The following is a 14156-nucleotide window of genomic DNA, read 5'->3' on the forward strand; positions in this document are numbered from 1 at the left end:
TCATTTGATCAAAACCCAAGGCTTCAGATCAGAACGTGAACACATTGTAACTTCATTTACACCACGCTATGCAGGTATATTAAAAAATGAGACTACCACCTGAATAAGTCATTTATTTTATAACATCTGTAGTAATGAGGGCAATCAGAGGGGGTGAAAGACTGTACCAAAATAATGTGTTCTTATGCAGATATTGCTCGCATTTTCAGACATACGACAAGGCACTGTGGTGACTAGGGATTCCAACTACATCAGTGACTCATGAAAAACGTGCTGTTGTTGCCACTGTTGGAAACCCCCAAAGCTCACACTCCGTGTTCCCCACGAATGCCTTTACTCAGACAGAGCTGAGTCAGACGCAGCAGCAGCTGGAGGAGGAGGTCTTGGTCCTCACCCCTCTCTGACCATCATCACATCGTGATTTCCATCTCCGCCCCTCTGCGAGGTCATTGTGCCCAGCCTGCCTTCCCAGATGTGCAGTCTCACCTCCCACCTGTCTTCTATCCTTGCGAACTGGATGTCATTTACACAGGCGCTCTCTGTTCTGCTATCCAGGGTGACATCAAATCACTAATACTCACATTTTGAGTACAACGTTCCATTACTTTGTGCTATTTTTCTTTTTAAAATATGAGATATTTCAAAAACATACTCAAGTGTCTACCACCTAAATTGAACAAATCTGTTAATACTTTGCAATGTGCTTAAGATCTGTTTATTTCAGAAAATGAAGTATTACAGATACAGCCGACACTTTCTTGTACTTCACCTTTCCTCCTTCTTCCTTACAAATACAACTCCAACTTTGCTTAGTGTGTGCCCAGCTAAAATATGCAGCTAGCTGGCGAGGGCTCATGTAACCTAGATTTGATCAATGAGATAAACACAAAGCCTTCAAATATAAAAAAGCAAAGCCTCATTAGGAAAAAGCCCTTTACTTCCCACATCTTTCTGCCTGGAATATGGATGTGAGGCCTGGAGATACAGCATCTACTTTGTGACCCAGAGGCAGCAATCTGGAGGTGCGAGTATGTATTCCTGTTAATGGGTGCTTAAGCTGTTTCCAGTGTAGGGTTATTAAGGATAAAGCTGCAAAGATCATTCTTGTACAGATCTTTTTGTGGACCTGCTTTTCATCTCTTGGGTAAATAGCTAGGAGTGAAATTGATAGGTCATGGAGTAGGTGTATGTTTAATTTTTTAACTGTCAAACAGTTTTCAAGTAATTACACTATTTTACATTCCCATATTAAGCTTTGATATCTGCTAAAGCTACCCTCCTTATTAGATAATCTTAGCCTTTTATTTTTTTATGTATAATTTAGGACTGTGAAAAGTCTTTTGGGATTTTGATTAGAATTTTATTGAACATACAGATGATGATTACTTTGCAGAGAATTCCTAACATTTACCATATGTGTCTACTTTTAATAAGTAAATAGTCAGATTCACTTTGCTAATGATTTCTGTAGAATTTTTGCATTTGTGTTAAAAAAGAGACAGGGCTGTAATTGTCTCCTATTGCCCTCATGGGACGCTGGTAAGGTCAGACTTACCATGGGATAAGGGACCGAGGAGCTTTTCCATTTTGTTCTCAGGGAAGAGTTTATATAAAAGAGGAGTGGCCTGTATTTAAAAGTTTGATAAAACTTACCTTTAACTTTGTCTGTAGAATGATGTTTTTTTGTAGCTATGTTTTGACTACTGGTTTGATTTATTTAAAGACTGTAGATTTATTATATTTGCTCTCGAATAATTTTGGTAATTTATATTTTCCTAGAAAATTGTTTATTGTAGTTTTCAAATATACTGATATAAAACTAGCATTCACTTCTGTTTAAAATGTTGTCTGAATCTGTAGTTATATTCTCCCTTGTTTGTTTCCGGTATTTCTTTTTTCTTTTTCTTTGTCAGAGGTTTTCCTATTTTACTATTCATTCTCTCTTCTGGAGAATTTCATTCTACTATCCATGTCTCTATTAACCACTTGGTGAGGACATTTTCATTCTACTATCCATGTCTCTATTAACCACTCTTAATTACTCAGTGCTGTATGCTAAATGATTTCATCAGATCCATCTTCCAGTTATTTAATTCTCCTTTTCAGCTGTGTGTAATCTACTATTTACCTTGTTTACTGAATTAATAATTTAAACGAATACACATATTCACATAATTTCAAAGAGATCTATTTGGTTCTTTTATAAATATTTCTATTTTCTATCATATTGTTCCGTTATATTATGGTATTTATTTTTTCTTCTACGTCTTCATTTTAAATGGACTTATTAATAATACCTTTGAGATTGAGTTAGCATTTTCAGTTCTTGGAAATACTAAGATTGTCATATCATTTTCATTCTTCTGTGTACTGTATCTCCTGACTAACCATCATATAGCTTGAATTCTTTCTATTGTGAGCTCACCATCAACGGCTGTGTGTCCTAGCTGAGGGGACACGATTCTGAGTGGGTTCACTTTTGTGCATTTTGAAGTCTCATGGGATTTCAATGGCTCTAGATGTTTTCACATGCACAAAAGATAAATTCAGATCCTACAATTTCTTATGGGTGACCCCCTATTCTCCCCCAACCTTCTCTTTCCCATTAACCGCTGAGGAGACAGCTAGCTCCCTTGTCACTTAAAGAACCAGAGGGCAGCTTTTTTCCTATGGCCTGAGCCTCAGGCTCTGTGCATGACATTTGATTTTAGTTCCTCACTTTAAGTGGGCCAACAGCTATTGGTGCTGCTCCCACATAAGCATACGAGGCCCATCATCTAGTAAGTGTATTTGCTACTCCAGAGGCTGCCACAGCGGCCACGTTCCCTTTTCACTTCAGATGTGCTCTCGGTATTTCCTGGTTCCTGGTCTTATCTCTTTTGAGATTGGCTACGAATCAAAATTTTTTTTTTAAAATTCGTTAACATGATTTTAATAGGAAGGGGTATTCAGTTTAGTGTATCATCTATCCAGAAATCTAAAGCTTTTCTGGTTTAGAAAAATACATTTCTAGTTATGTACTGTTGTTGACCATGTTAAGCAAAACAAGTATCTATTGACGTAGATGACATTGGTATTTACTCTTCTTTTAAATCTATTATACTTGAATTCTTAAAATCTTAGTCTTTATCACTGACTGACATTTGATCAAGTAAACTTTTATTCTTTACTTACTTTAGATATTAAAAATTTAACTTAGTCTACAAAGACTTTTTTTTATGGTTGTGCTGGCTGTTTCCCCATATCTTTTTCTGACTTTATGGAATTTGCAAATATATTTTTTGATGTTTTCAGAATATTGTAGGCTACAAAAGTTAAGCTCATAAGAAGGTTTCAGGAACATATCCCCCCTTTGCCTCCAAAAGTAGTCTTTGTTTTCCAAAGGATGCCTACTGGTCTTTCAAGATCAAGTCATTTTCTGACCAGCAAAATCTTTCTTGCCTGTTTCCTTCTGTTTTATTTTGGTTTCCTATTTTATTCTCCATGTTGGATAGCTTCTGACATCACTTTCAGAAATTAAAATCAGTTTGAAACACCTTTATTTAGTATCATCTATAAAATGTCTCCACCTAGTAAATAAGACAATACCATTACTGATTTTTGCTCTGTAATCTCTACCTCATACTAGAATCTCACCAATGCAAGTAAACCACTGTCTGTCTTTTTCTTTCCTCAACTTCATAATGGCATCAGTTTTCATCTTAATAAGTAATTGTAGGCATTACTTACCAAGTACAATATTATCTTTCAAGCATTCATTTTCCTTATGGGACTTTCCCTTATTTTTCCAAGGTTATTCAAATCAATGGGTCAACTTCTTTTCACACCCTTCTTTACCACTCTTGTTTTCTTAATATTACAATGTTTTCTTCCATTGTTCTAAGTTTTTCTAAATTCTATGTTTTATTAACATTACCTGTATTCTTTCCTTTTCATTATTTAAGACAACCAGTTATAGCTTCTATAATCAACCTGTTACAAGCATACCTTATTCTACTATGAATTTAAACAAGAATGTATTTATAAGGTACTGCTGAAAATCAACATGAGATTCTAGATTCTCCCTATTTTCCTTATTTTTCTGTAGTTCATCATCAATAATAAAGCCAACCAAAAGCAAAACACTAGACTCATAGATATTTTAAAAAGCAATAAAGGAATTGTACATCAGCGAAGTTATTATGGCTCATTAGAAACAGATGCTGTGGGAAAAATGCCATAAAAATTGCCGAGTTTCTGAAATTTTTATTTTAGAAGATTCTTTAAATGTTGAAATTTTTGCTGACATTGCCTCGTCTTTACTGCAATGCTTATCATCAGAATTGCAAATGACAGAGAGTTACCTGGTTTTATAATCCCTTAATATGATACCACAGCTAGACTGGGAAATCATTTTACCTAATTTCTCATCCATCATTTAGGCCACAGTGCTATGGGGTTTGAATTCTTGAAAAAGCTTTTTTTGCTTTTTGTTATTATCAAAGACAATGAACTAGAGAGAAAGAGGAAAAGATAAGACTCTAAGATCTCGTTAGAGATCAAAAACATTATCATAAGTACAATCACATTTAAATTTACAATAGCACATATATCAAATTGATTAAAGAACTACATTAATTAAAGAACTAGAGTTGCTTGTCATAGGCCACTTATGTCACTTAAAAGCTGTGATGAGGCCAACCTTAAATATTTGGAAAGGAAAAAACCTTTTTATCTTAAAAGTTTATTTCGAGGATTTATAAATTTAAAGACTATGTTTTAGGAGAAATTAAGAGCTTACATATTGTGAGTCTAAAAGAAATCCATGTGAACCCCAAAAAGGTCAGGCAAGAAAGAAGTCACTATATCCTCTTAATTCATTTGTCTCTGGATTTCGAAGAGGAAAGATATGGGAAATGATAAAGAAATAAGGGGATTACGGAAAATACAAATATGGGAAAATAACTTTGCTAGACATGGCGACATCTGGAGTCAATTTGTGTGTGTGTGTGTGTGTGTGTGTGTGAAGTTTAACAAAACTGAAGTGTTAAAGCATTCTACTTTTCCCAGAAATAGTAATTCAAGTTATGAGACACCTGAGCAAAGGGCTGCATCCCACTTATTCCAGGCTTAGCAGACAATCTGTGGAGGCTCTGGTGGTACCTAGCGCAGTATGTGACATGTAGTAACTCAAGTATTTAAATAAAAGTGTTTATAAACAATCAAACATGTCATGAAAAAAATTACACCTAAAAATCTTAGCTACTTTATTACAGATTCCAAAATAAGTATTATGAATGATTTACATTGAAATATTACGTTAACACTAAGCAGCTGCATTTGTGTTATAAAGGTGTATTTGTGAAAAGACTCTCTTAAGAACTTGAGAGACAGGAGATACTTCAGATCATTTACTCTCAAGGGACCTACTAAGTGTCCATGCACAGTACCTCAGAGCCAGGCTGAATGTGTAGCAAACAGCAAGGTCATTTATGGATACAGTCCCTCGCTCTCCAAGATACTCTAATCCAGCAGATCTGGGGTCGTACCTGAGACTAGGTAAACTGAAAAAGAATCCAGATAATTCTGGTGCGTGGCCAGGCTTGACAAACACTCACTTACTCTAATGGGAAAACTGAGATCTAGAAAGTTTATGTCATCCTGAAAGCCAACAGCCCTGCTAAGGGCAAATCCAGAACTAGAGTCCAGGTCTGCAAACACCCGTCCAGTACTTTTTAGGGACCACAGGCTGCCTGTTCAGCTTCCAGGCCAGCCCTGGGTATTCCCCTGCTGTAACCAGCCAGGAGGAGGAATGCATCTCCGGAGACCTATGGGACAACCAGTGAGAAATACACAACATTTAGTCAGAGGATCTGGGTTCAGACCCAGCTCATCATTTCCCCAAACTGGCAATTCATTTAACTTTGTTAGACTGAGTCTTCTCATCTGGAAAATGAAGATGACAGATCCTAACAGACTGTTGTGAAGATGAAATGACTAGCTAATAAGTCTGTCAAGAGAGAAGTGTTTAAGAACAAAGATGCTGAAATTCTTAAGGGAAAAAAATAGAAATGAATATAAATGCTAAATAAAACATAATAAATTTATAAATAAAAGAGTTCTAAAAATATAAAGCAAAAAAGTATACATTTATATAAAATTATAAAAATTTGGAAATTATGGTCAGTTTACGTAAAAATTGAAATAAATTTTATATTGTTTTGTAAGTAATTTATATCAAATAAATGCTATTTGTCCTTGAAATCAGGCCTAGAAACATTTTAAGTTTATGAAGTATAAGAGCTACTTTTATCTTACTAACTTCAGAGGTACTTTTATCTTACTAATTTCGTGAAGCTTTTAAACTTTGTTGAATAATTATACTAACATTGTAACAAGAAAACAGTAATTTAAAATAAATTTTAAAAACTTAAACATTAATAATGTCGTTGATTGACTCTACCATTTCCTTAACTTTAATGATGTCAGAAATCCAATATGCCTAATGCTAAACTTCAGTTGAAGACAGTTGTTGCATTTCTAAAAACATGAAATTTTAAAACCAGAAGAGATGTTCATTTAAAATTTTCCCCCAAAACTTTCTCTATCCTCTCTTTCCAATTAGCAATTAGTTAATGAATGGTCTCTCAAAGCATTTTCAGTGTCTAAGTAAGTTTTAAAATGCTGCATACTCTACTGTAAACGTGCCCCTTAGAGATTTCCAGTGCATATTCGCAAAAAAAGGTACGAGAAGCCCTGTGATATCCTTTCTCTATCATTTGACCATGGATCTCTATGTTTACTGAATAGTTCTTGGTATTTCCCAGGGTCATTTCTCCCTTACCTTCCCCTCCCATATAAGTACATTCCAGATTCTTGCAAATTCATGGACCTACAAAAAATTTCCCCCCAGTTTTTGGGATTAACAGGGTTGGCAATTATTTCTCCTGTTAGGACATGTGAAAATCAACTACAGTTTTATGAAACAAACAACAAAAGACTAGACAGAATCAAACAAAAGGTGTATGTGAAATTCTTCTTGAAACTTCACAATGCTCCCTATAGAGTTATTTTTATAGTCATCCCTAATAGGTTGCCTAAAGAAAGAAAATAAATGGTCGTTAATAAAAAAAGTAGCCTTTTCCATAGAAAAAAATTCTAAATTCTTTCTTCATACGTAAGTAGGAAGCACCCCTGGAAGTCTTTGAACCCGCTCCAGGAGAGCATTTTCTCTCCGCATTCTCTAACTAGACAGCTGAGCCTCAGTGGGCCCTTCAGGTGCAGCAGTCCCCACCGCCTCTCTCTGTCCCAGCAGAATTGTAAGGAAAAGCTCTCGGTATATTTTAAAACATAAAAGAATAAAATATTGATTTAGCAGCTGTGTTAGTGGATAATTTTTATATGGAATTCCTTTTTCTAATGATTTTATTTTTATTCCTGGCTGACTCAGACCTATGCAAACTTATTCATAAACAGTGAATGAGCAGTAAGACCCAGTGTTGTCCCTAATCCTGGTTCGCTGGATGTGAAGAGCTTGGTAAAAGGAACTATTAGGTGTTTTTAGGCCTTGTGGAGGCTGAGGAAAAAGCAGGCAGTGGGTATGGGGGCCGACTATAGGCAATATTCTATGACACTTTATATAAAAGACTTTAGCATTTGCAGATTTTGGTATCCGTGGTGGGGGTGATGGATTTTCAACTGTGCAGGGGTTGGTGACCCAACTCTCCCACTGTTCAAGGGTCAATTGTAAAATGTAACTACCCAAATGAATTATTTGACACAGATATCTAAAATAAACCTTAGAAATGTTTATCCAGTAGCCAGTCAACCAGCTCAGTATGCTCGTCTGTCCAAGCAAAGATACTTACTTGCAAATTGTAGTCTTGCAGAATTTTAACCAAGGAATCTCTCAAATTGGGAATCTCCATTCCTTCCTTAATACGGTGAATCAGTAGAATTGGGTCGACATGTGTGCCAATGTTGTTTAACAAGCCAGTAATAAATGCTACAAAATACGACGTAACACATAAGCAATGCGCACAACGCAATTTCAGGCCAAAAGTAACTCAAAGGAAAAATCATTTCCTTCAAAGTAAATGTTAAAGCTATTTGAATTTCTAAACTCTCAAAAACTAATATTCCTTTACTTTCCTCATGACATAAAGGAGAAGCTAAGTGATAAGAGTTTAAAACAGCTGAAGAACAAATGCTTACTTCAGGATACAGTGGTCCCCCCTTATCTGTAGGGGTTACAGTCTAAGCCCCCCAGTGGGTGCCTGAAACCACCGATAGCACTGAACCTGCCGATAGCACTGAACCCTATTTGTATTTTTTCCTACACACAAACCCCAAAGATAAAGGTTAATTTATAAATTAGGCACAGTAAGAGATTAATAATGATAATAATAAAATGGAAGAATTGAAATAATATACTGTAATAAAAGTTATGTGAATGTGGTCTCTTTCTAAAAGTATCTTACTGTACTATATTTACCGTTTCACTTAAAGAAAGCACTTTATGGCTTCTCTTTGGCATATCTGAATTGCCAGCATTGCTACTCTTGCACTTTGGGGCCATTATTAAGTAAAACAGGGGTTACTTGAACGCAAGCACTGCGATACTACCACAGTCAATGTGATAACTGAGACTGCTAGTGGGCTGGTTGTGTTTACAGCGTGGATACGTTAGACAAAGGGATGATTCATGTCCTGGGTGGGACGGAATGGGATGGCGTGAGACTTCATCAGGCTATTCAGAAAGATGCACAATTAAAAACTTATGAATTCTGGATTTCTGGAATTTTCCATTTAATGCTACTGGACCACAGGGGACCGTGGGTAACTGTGGAAAAGGAGGGATTACTATACAGTTTGTGATATTAAAGGGGTACAACTAACATTTATTGAGACTTTACTATGGCTTAGCTATCATACACTTTTCACCAATATTCTGCAAAGTGGAATGTTATTTTCCCCCATTCTACAGAAAAGGGAAATGGGGTGGTTAACTACTTCATCCAGGGTCACACAGCGAGCAAGCTGTAAGCCCAAATTCAAGCCCAAGTTCACAGTGTATTTGTTCCATCGCACCCCCATGGCTGCCTTTAGGATCCCAAAACTACCGTGTTTCCCTCAATATAAGACCTAGCTGGACCATCAGCTCTAATATGTCTTTTGGAGCAAAAATTACTATAAGACCCGGTATTTTATATTATATTATATATTTAATATTACATATTATATTATAATAAAGACCTGGTCTTATATTAAAATAAGACCGTGTCTTATATTAAGTTTTGCTCCAAAAGACGCATTAAAGCTAATGGTCCAGCTCGGTCTTCTTTTCAGGGAAACATGGTACTTTATCACATTGAATTAGATCCTTTAACATATATGTCATGTAACTACCTTAATCTGAATTTGACTTGAATAACATTATCCTCTTGTATCTCTTATTAAAAAGACAATCATAGAAGTAATTTCTAGAACTTGAAAATTTTGAAATAGATAAAGTCTTCTTACCAAAAAATAAAAAAAGGGAAGGTGGAGATTTTAAACCACTGCTGCTAGCTTCTGAATCATTTCTGTATCTTCAGAAGAGGGCCTGGGTTATTATTAGGTGACTGCTTTGTTTCTTTCCAAAACGGGGACCGATGCAAATGGTTAAGCGCAGAGCCAATCAATACACACTCATGGTGCCGCACTGTGAACCGGGATTTGCAATTACAGCTAAACACGGCCAGTGTCCTGTTACAGCTACGTTTCCATAGGGAGAGACTGGGGTGGGTTATACATTTTCAGAATAAATATCCCCACACACCTAAGACAACTCACACTTCCCACATCGCATTTAGTCAGTGGGTGCAGAGGGTACAGACATGCTGCATGGGGGCACGGTGAAGATTATCAGATTAACCACTGTTCTTGATCACACTCAGGTAACATAGGGAATGCGCGCCAGGGTCTGCCCAGGAGCAGTGCCGGGAACCGGTACAATGGACCTGGCCTTCTCTTACTTTAGGTACTTCACCGTATTTTTAACTCAGTGTGTCCTGAGATAATTCTTACTCTAGACATAACTGCTACACTGAGAGAAAAAAGCTGTGACACACGTGGCTTTGCTGCTTACGTGGCTTGTCGATGGAATACAGAATCAGGTCCTCCCAGAGCTCGCCATCGTCCTGCTCCTTGGCAAACTCAATGGCTTTGTCGACATCGTGTAATTCCTTCATGATCATCTTCAGGGCGCTCCGGCTATTACCCATGCGGCCTAGCGAAGACGGGAGAAATACTCCATTTAGGACATTTTAATAAAACGTTAAGGGTATTTTTATAAAAAATGTGTTCAAGAAATCACGTATGTCTTAACTTGTTTACAGTTTGAAAGCTAAGACAAAAACCTATTTTCTAATGTGACATCAGCATTTGCTTCTATAACACAATACAATACCTATTTACGGGGGTTTACTGCGTGCTGAGCACTCATGTAGTGCTTCACACGGATTACATCGCTTAGGCATCAGCAGGCTTTGTGAGTTATATTCTAATAGTTCTGTTCTACAGAAGAGCACACAGAAAGGTCAGTAACTTGCCACAATCACAGAGGCACTAATCGTAGGTCTGGAGTTCGAGCCCAGGTGTCACATTCCGACAGGCTGACATTTCCTTCCTTTTGCTGCCGTCACACCCAGACACATTTAAGATTTTTCAGGCCTTGGAATCATTCTGCCTCTGGAGGTAGCTTCTCACGTGTTCCTCTGACACGCTTTGCACAAACTGCAAACTCAACCTCATTTCCTTCTCTTTCAAGTTCAGGGGAAAGCTTTTCAATAACCCTCATGAAATGCAAGTATTTACCAACAAATGCTTCTATTTGGTTAATTACCTTTACATATTCTGGTCATTGATCTATTGGCATGTTAATGATTTTGTTAATGATTTCCATGAGTTTTTCACACAGTACATCTAGAAAGCCAGACGGCCAGGGACAAATGACAGCCAGATTATACTGAAAAATTTTCCTCCCTCTCCAAAACTTCAATATTCAATTGCATTTCCTCTAGTTATTTAGGGTGTAATTTTTGAAAATGAACATTTTTCTTTTCTACCAAGATGATGGTACTGTAAGCTGATTCTTTTTTTTTAAATAAATGAACAAACTCATTAATCCATCTCTAATTTATTTTACGTTATGAGGCGTAAACTGATAGTTTTGTTTATTACACAAAGCTAAGGTGCTATTCCAACAGCATTAATTAAATAACTCTTCCTTCTCTATTGAGCTGTGAAGTCTCCTTTTCCACGTATTAAATTCTTGTACAAAATAGGCTCTAATATCTGTGTTACTGTGGTCTAAAACCTATGTCCATTCTTAGATAATTTATATCACATTGTCACCCCATTTCTTGGTTTGTGGGGACCAAAATGAGTAAAAGCTACTTACTCAGAAGATAAACTGTCTCTTCTACAAAGTTTCTCTGTTGACAGATCTCAAGAGCCTTCAAATAAACCAGGGCAAAAATGTTATTATGGGTTCCAGAAAAGAACAAATATTAATAGAGTAACTTAACACACAAGTTTGAATTTTTTCATTGCCTCACTTAAAAAACAAAACAAACAAAAACATAAATCTCTTTTAAGTTTTGCTGGTGGCTGTACCTACTCATCTCTCAGAGAGGGGCTGGTCCCTACACGATTTAACTAAAGAACATATTTGAGACAACTCAGAACATTCCACGAGCCAAGGCAGAAAGCAAGATGCTGAAAGAAAGGCACTTTCCCACAAGCTTTCTCTCTTTATGCTACTTTGTGTTTCTTCACAGTGCTGCTCCCCAGCTGATCCAGTCCTTAGTTTCAGCTGTCTTCCCCGCCAGAATGAAGCTCCATGAAAGGACTGCTGTTCACCGCCTCTTGATCCCAGTGGTGAGTGTACCAGAGCTCAGTAAACATTTGTTACATAAATACATAAGTAAATACTTCCACTGCCAGCTCACAGGGTTTAAAAGAGGACTCTGCTCAAGGATCTGTCAAAAGTGAGCGGGAAGAAACACATCTGACAATCAAGAAGGATCAAAAAGGAGAAGATCAAGTAAAATAAATGAGGAACTACACAGATGACATTTCCTCGAGTGTAAGAAAAAGATACTATGTGATTCTAAACAATTCAGTAATCTAAATGAACTGGCACCCATCTACTATATATGCTGCGCTGGGCACCAGAGGTCAGGTTGGGTGAGATGCAACAATGACAGTGAGATAAAGGCTGCTGCTAATGACACATAAGAGAAGGACAGTGAGGGAGAGATGGAGGTGGCTCAGCAGGAGTGGAAGCAGCATGAATCCGCCAAGGAAGTGCAAGGTTCAGGGACAGTGACAGAGCTGTGACAACACAGAATCCCGTGACCTGGGTATGAACAGAAGCCATGTGCATACAGGACACAAGCTCTGGTGTGGCCCTCTGGTACAAAGCTTTGCCGACGAAGTGGCATGTGGACTGCATGCAGTGTGATACGTCAAAGCTCCTGAGAAACCTCACTCACACCCTCCTGTGGGACCTCCTACTGCGGTGCTCTGCTCCCGCTTAAAGCCCAGAATCCTTCCTGTGGCCTCTGTGCAGCCGCGAGCTGGCCCTGAGTTCCTGTGCAGCAACACCTCCCATGCGGCTCAGCCCTGTACTGTGGTCCCTCGGCCGGGAATGCTGCCCTCTCTCTCTCCTCACTCACCATCCCTGGCAAGTCCTTCAGATAAACCCTGCTACGACGTACTCCAGGTCAGATCACACGTCTTCATGACACTTACTCACAAGTACAACTAACTGCCCCCAATTGTCTGATTTCTGTTGGCTGGGACCATGTACTCTCCAAGCCCTCTGCTCTGCACAACATCTGGCTCATAGTAGGTGTGCAGTACATATTTTTTCAATAAATGAGCAGAAAAAAAAGGTTTCAGGAGGAAGATTACTGGGTTGCATAGTTAAAGGAGTCAATTAAAAACAACCAGTTCAGGTTGTTTTATAAATAATCAAGGAGATAAAAGGAACAGCTCAAGTTCATTAGCTCTTTTGGCTCAATGATCTATTTTTAATTTTTTAAAAAACAGTTTATTAGGGGGGAAAAAAGAAAACAGAACCATCAAGAGAAGGCACACACACCTGCACACTCGGAGGGCAGTCCTCTGTGGCTTGGAAAAAGAGAGGGCTCAATGATCTATCTTAGGAAATAACAGCGGGAGCTAGTTTTGACATTTTGATTTTTGACTTAAAATTTTGTGTAGAATATATATTTAAATCTGTGTCTCTGGGTGGATAACAACTAAAAGGGAGGGAAAAAATGCTGATCACAGAAATCAATGTAGGGGGAAAAAAGCCAAACCAAACATAAAAAAGGAAAAAAACAAGTAACACCTTACTTTAGAATTACAACAAAAGAGGATGGTGTTTTAAAGTACACAAATCATTTAAATGAGAAAGTAATAAGACCTGAAGATTACAATGAAGAGGAAATACTATTAATTCACTACTCACAAGATTCCTTTAAAAATTATGTGGCAGAGAGAGAACTAGTTGTCCCCTCAATATCTTTTACTCATTTCTTCTATAGTAATAAGATTTCAGGTGGGTAACTGTCCAGAATTGAAAAAAAAAAGAGAAAAAAATCTCCGAGCTTCCGCAATGGTAGGAGAGCTATGTGACTAATGTCCCTGTAGAGATAAGACAGAAAAGTGGCAGCTTCTGGGGATGTTCACGTGTGAACTCTTTTTCTTATTTTTAGTCCTTTAACCCAATCTTCTCCTGAAAACATGGATGATACTATCTCACATCACAAGGTCAAGGTCATACAAGATGAGGCTGTAAGAGACAGAGCTGGGTCTCCGACCCTGTAGCATGCCACCCCCAACAGGGCCTCCTCACCAGGACTGCCATGTGACAGAGGACTAAACTGCGACTCTGTTTAAGCCACTACTACTTGGGGATTTTTAATCACTCGTAGCTCAACCTCATCCTCACTAACGCTTAGAAAATCCCTGTTCATTTTGATTAAAAACGTGGTTTACCTCTCTCTATACCCTCATGCCCATAAATCAGTATCCTAAACAGTGGAACTTTCTTACCAACTCCTCACTCCTCTGGAACGATGTGAGAGCAGAGCAGATACACACATGTGAGAAGATACACAGTA

The 14156-nt window shown here is 37.7% G+C and overlaps 1 protein-coding gene across 2 annotated transcripts in view; it reads right to left on the bottom strand.

Moving 5' to 3' along the window:
• VPS41 (VPS41 subunit of HOPS complex) overlaps nucleotides 1-14156 on the bottom strand; it is a 162311-nt gene that overhangs the window by 11362 nt on the left and 136793 nt on the right. For both annotated transcript variants that reach the window (XM_081079906.1, XM_081079907.1), the window contains 3 exons: nucleotides 11423-11477; nucleotides 10109-10249; nucleotides 7848-7984 (listed from right to left, as the gene is read on the bottom strand). In XM_081079906.1, the coding sequence (XP_080936032.1) occupies nucleotides 7848-7984; nucleotides 10109-10249; nucleotides 11423-11477 (333 nt within the window). The remainder of the gene's footprint in view (nucleotides 1-7847; nucleotides 7985-10108; nucleotides 10250-11422; nucleotides 11478-14156) is intronic.

This window comes from Rhinolophus hipposideros, assembly GCF_964194185.1.
Source record: "Rhinolophus hipposideros genome assembly, chromosome: 18".
Classification (NCBI taxonomy): domain Eukaryota; kingdom Metazoa; phylum Chordata; class Mammalia; order Chiroptera; family Rhinolophidae; genus Rhinolophus; species Rhinolophus hipposideros.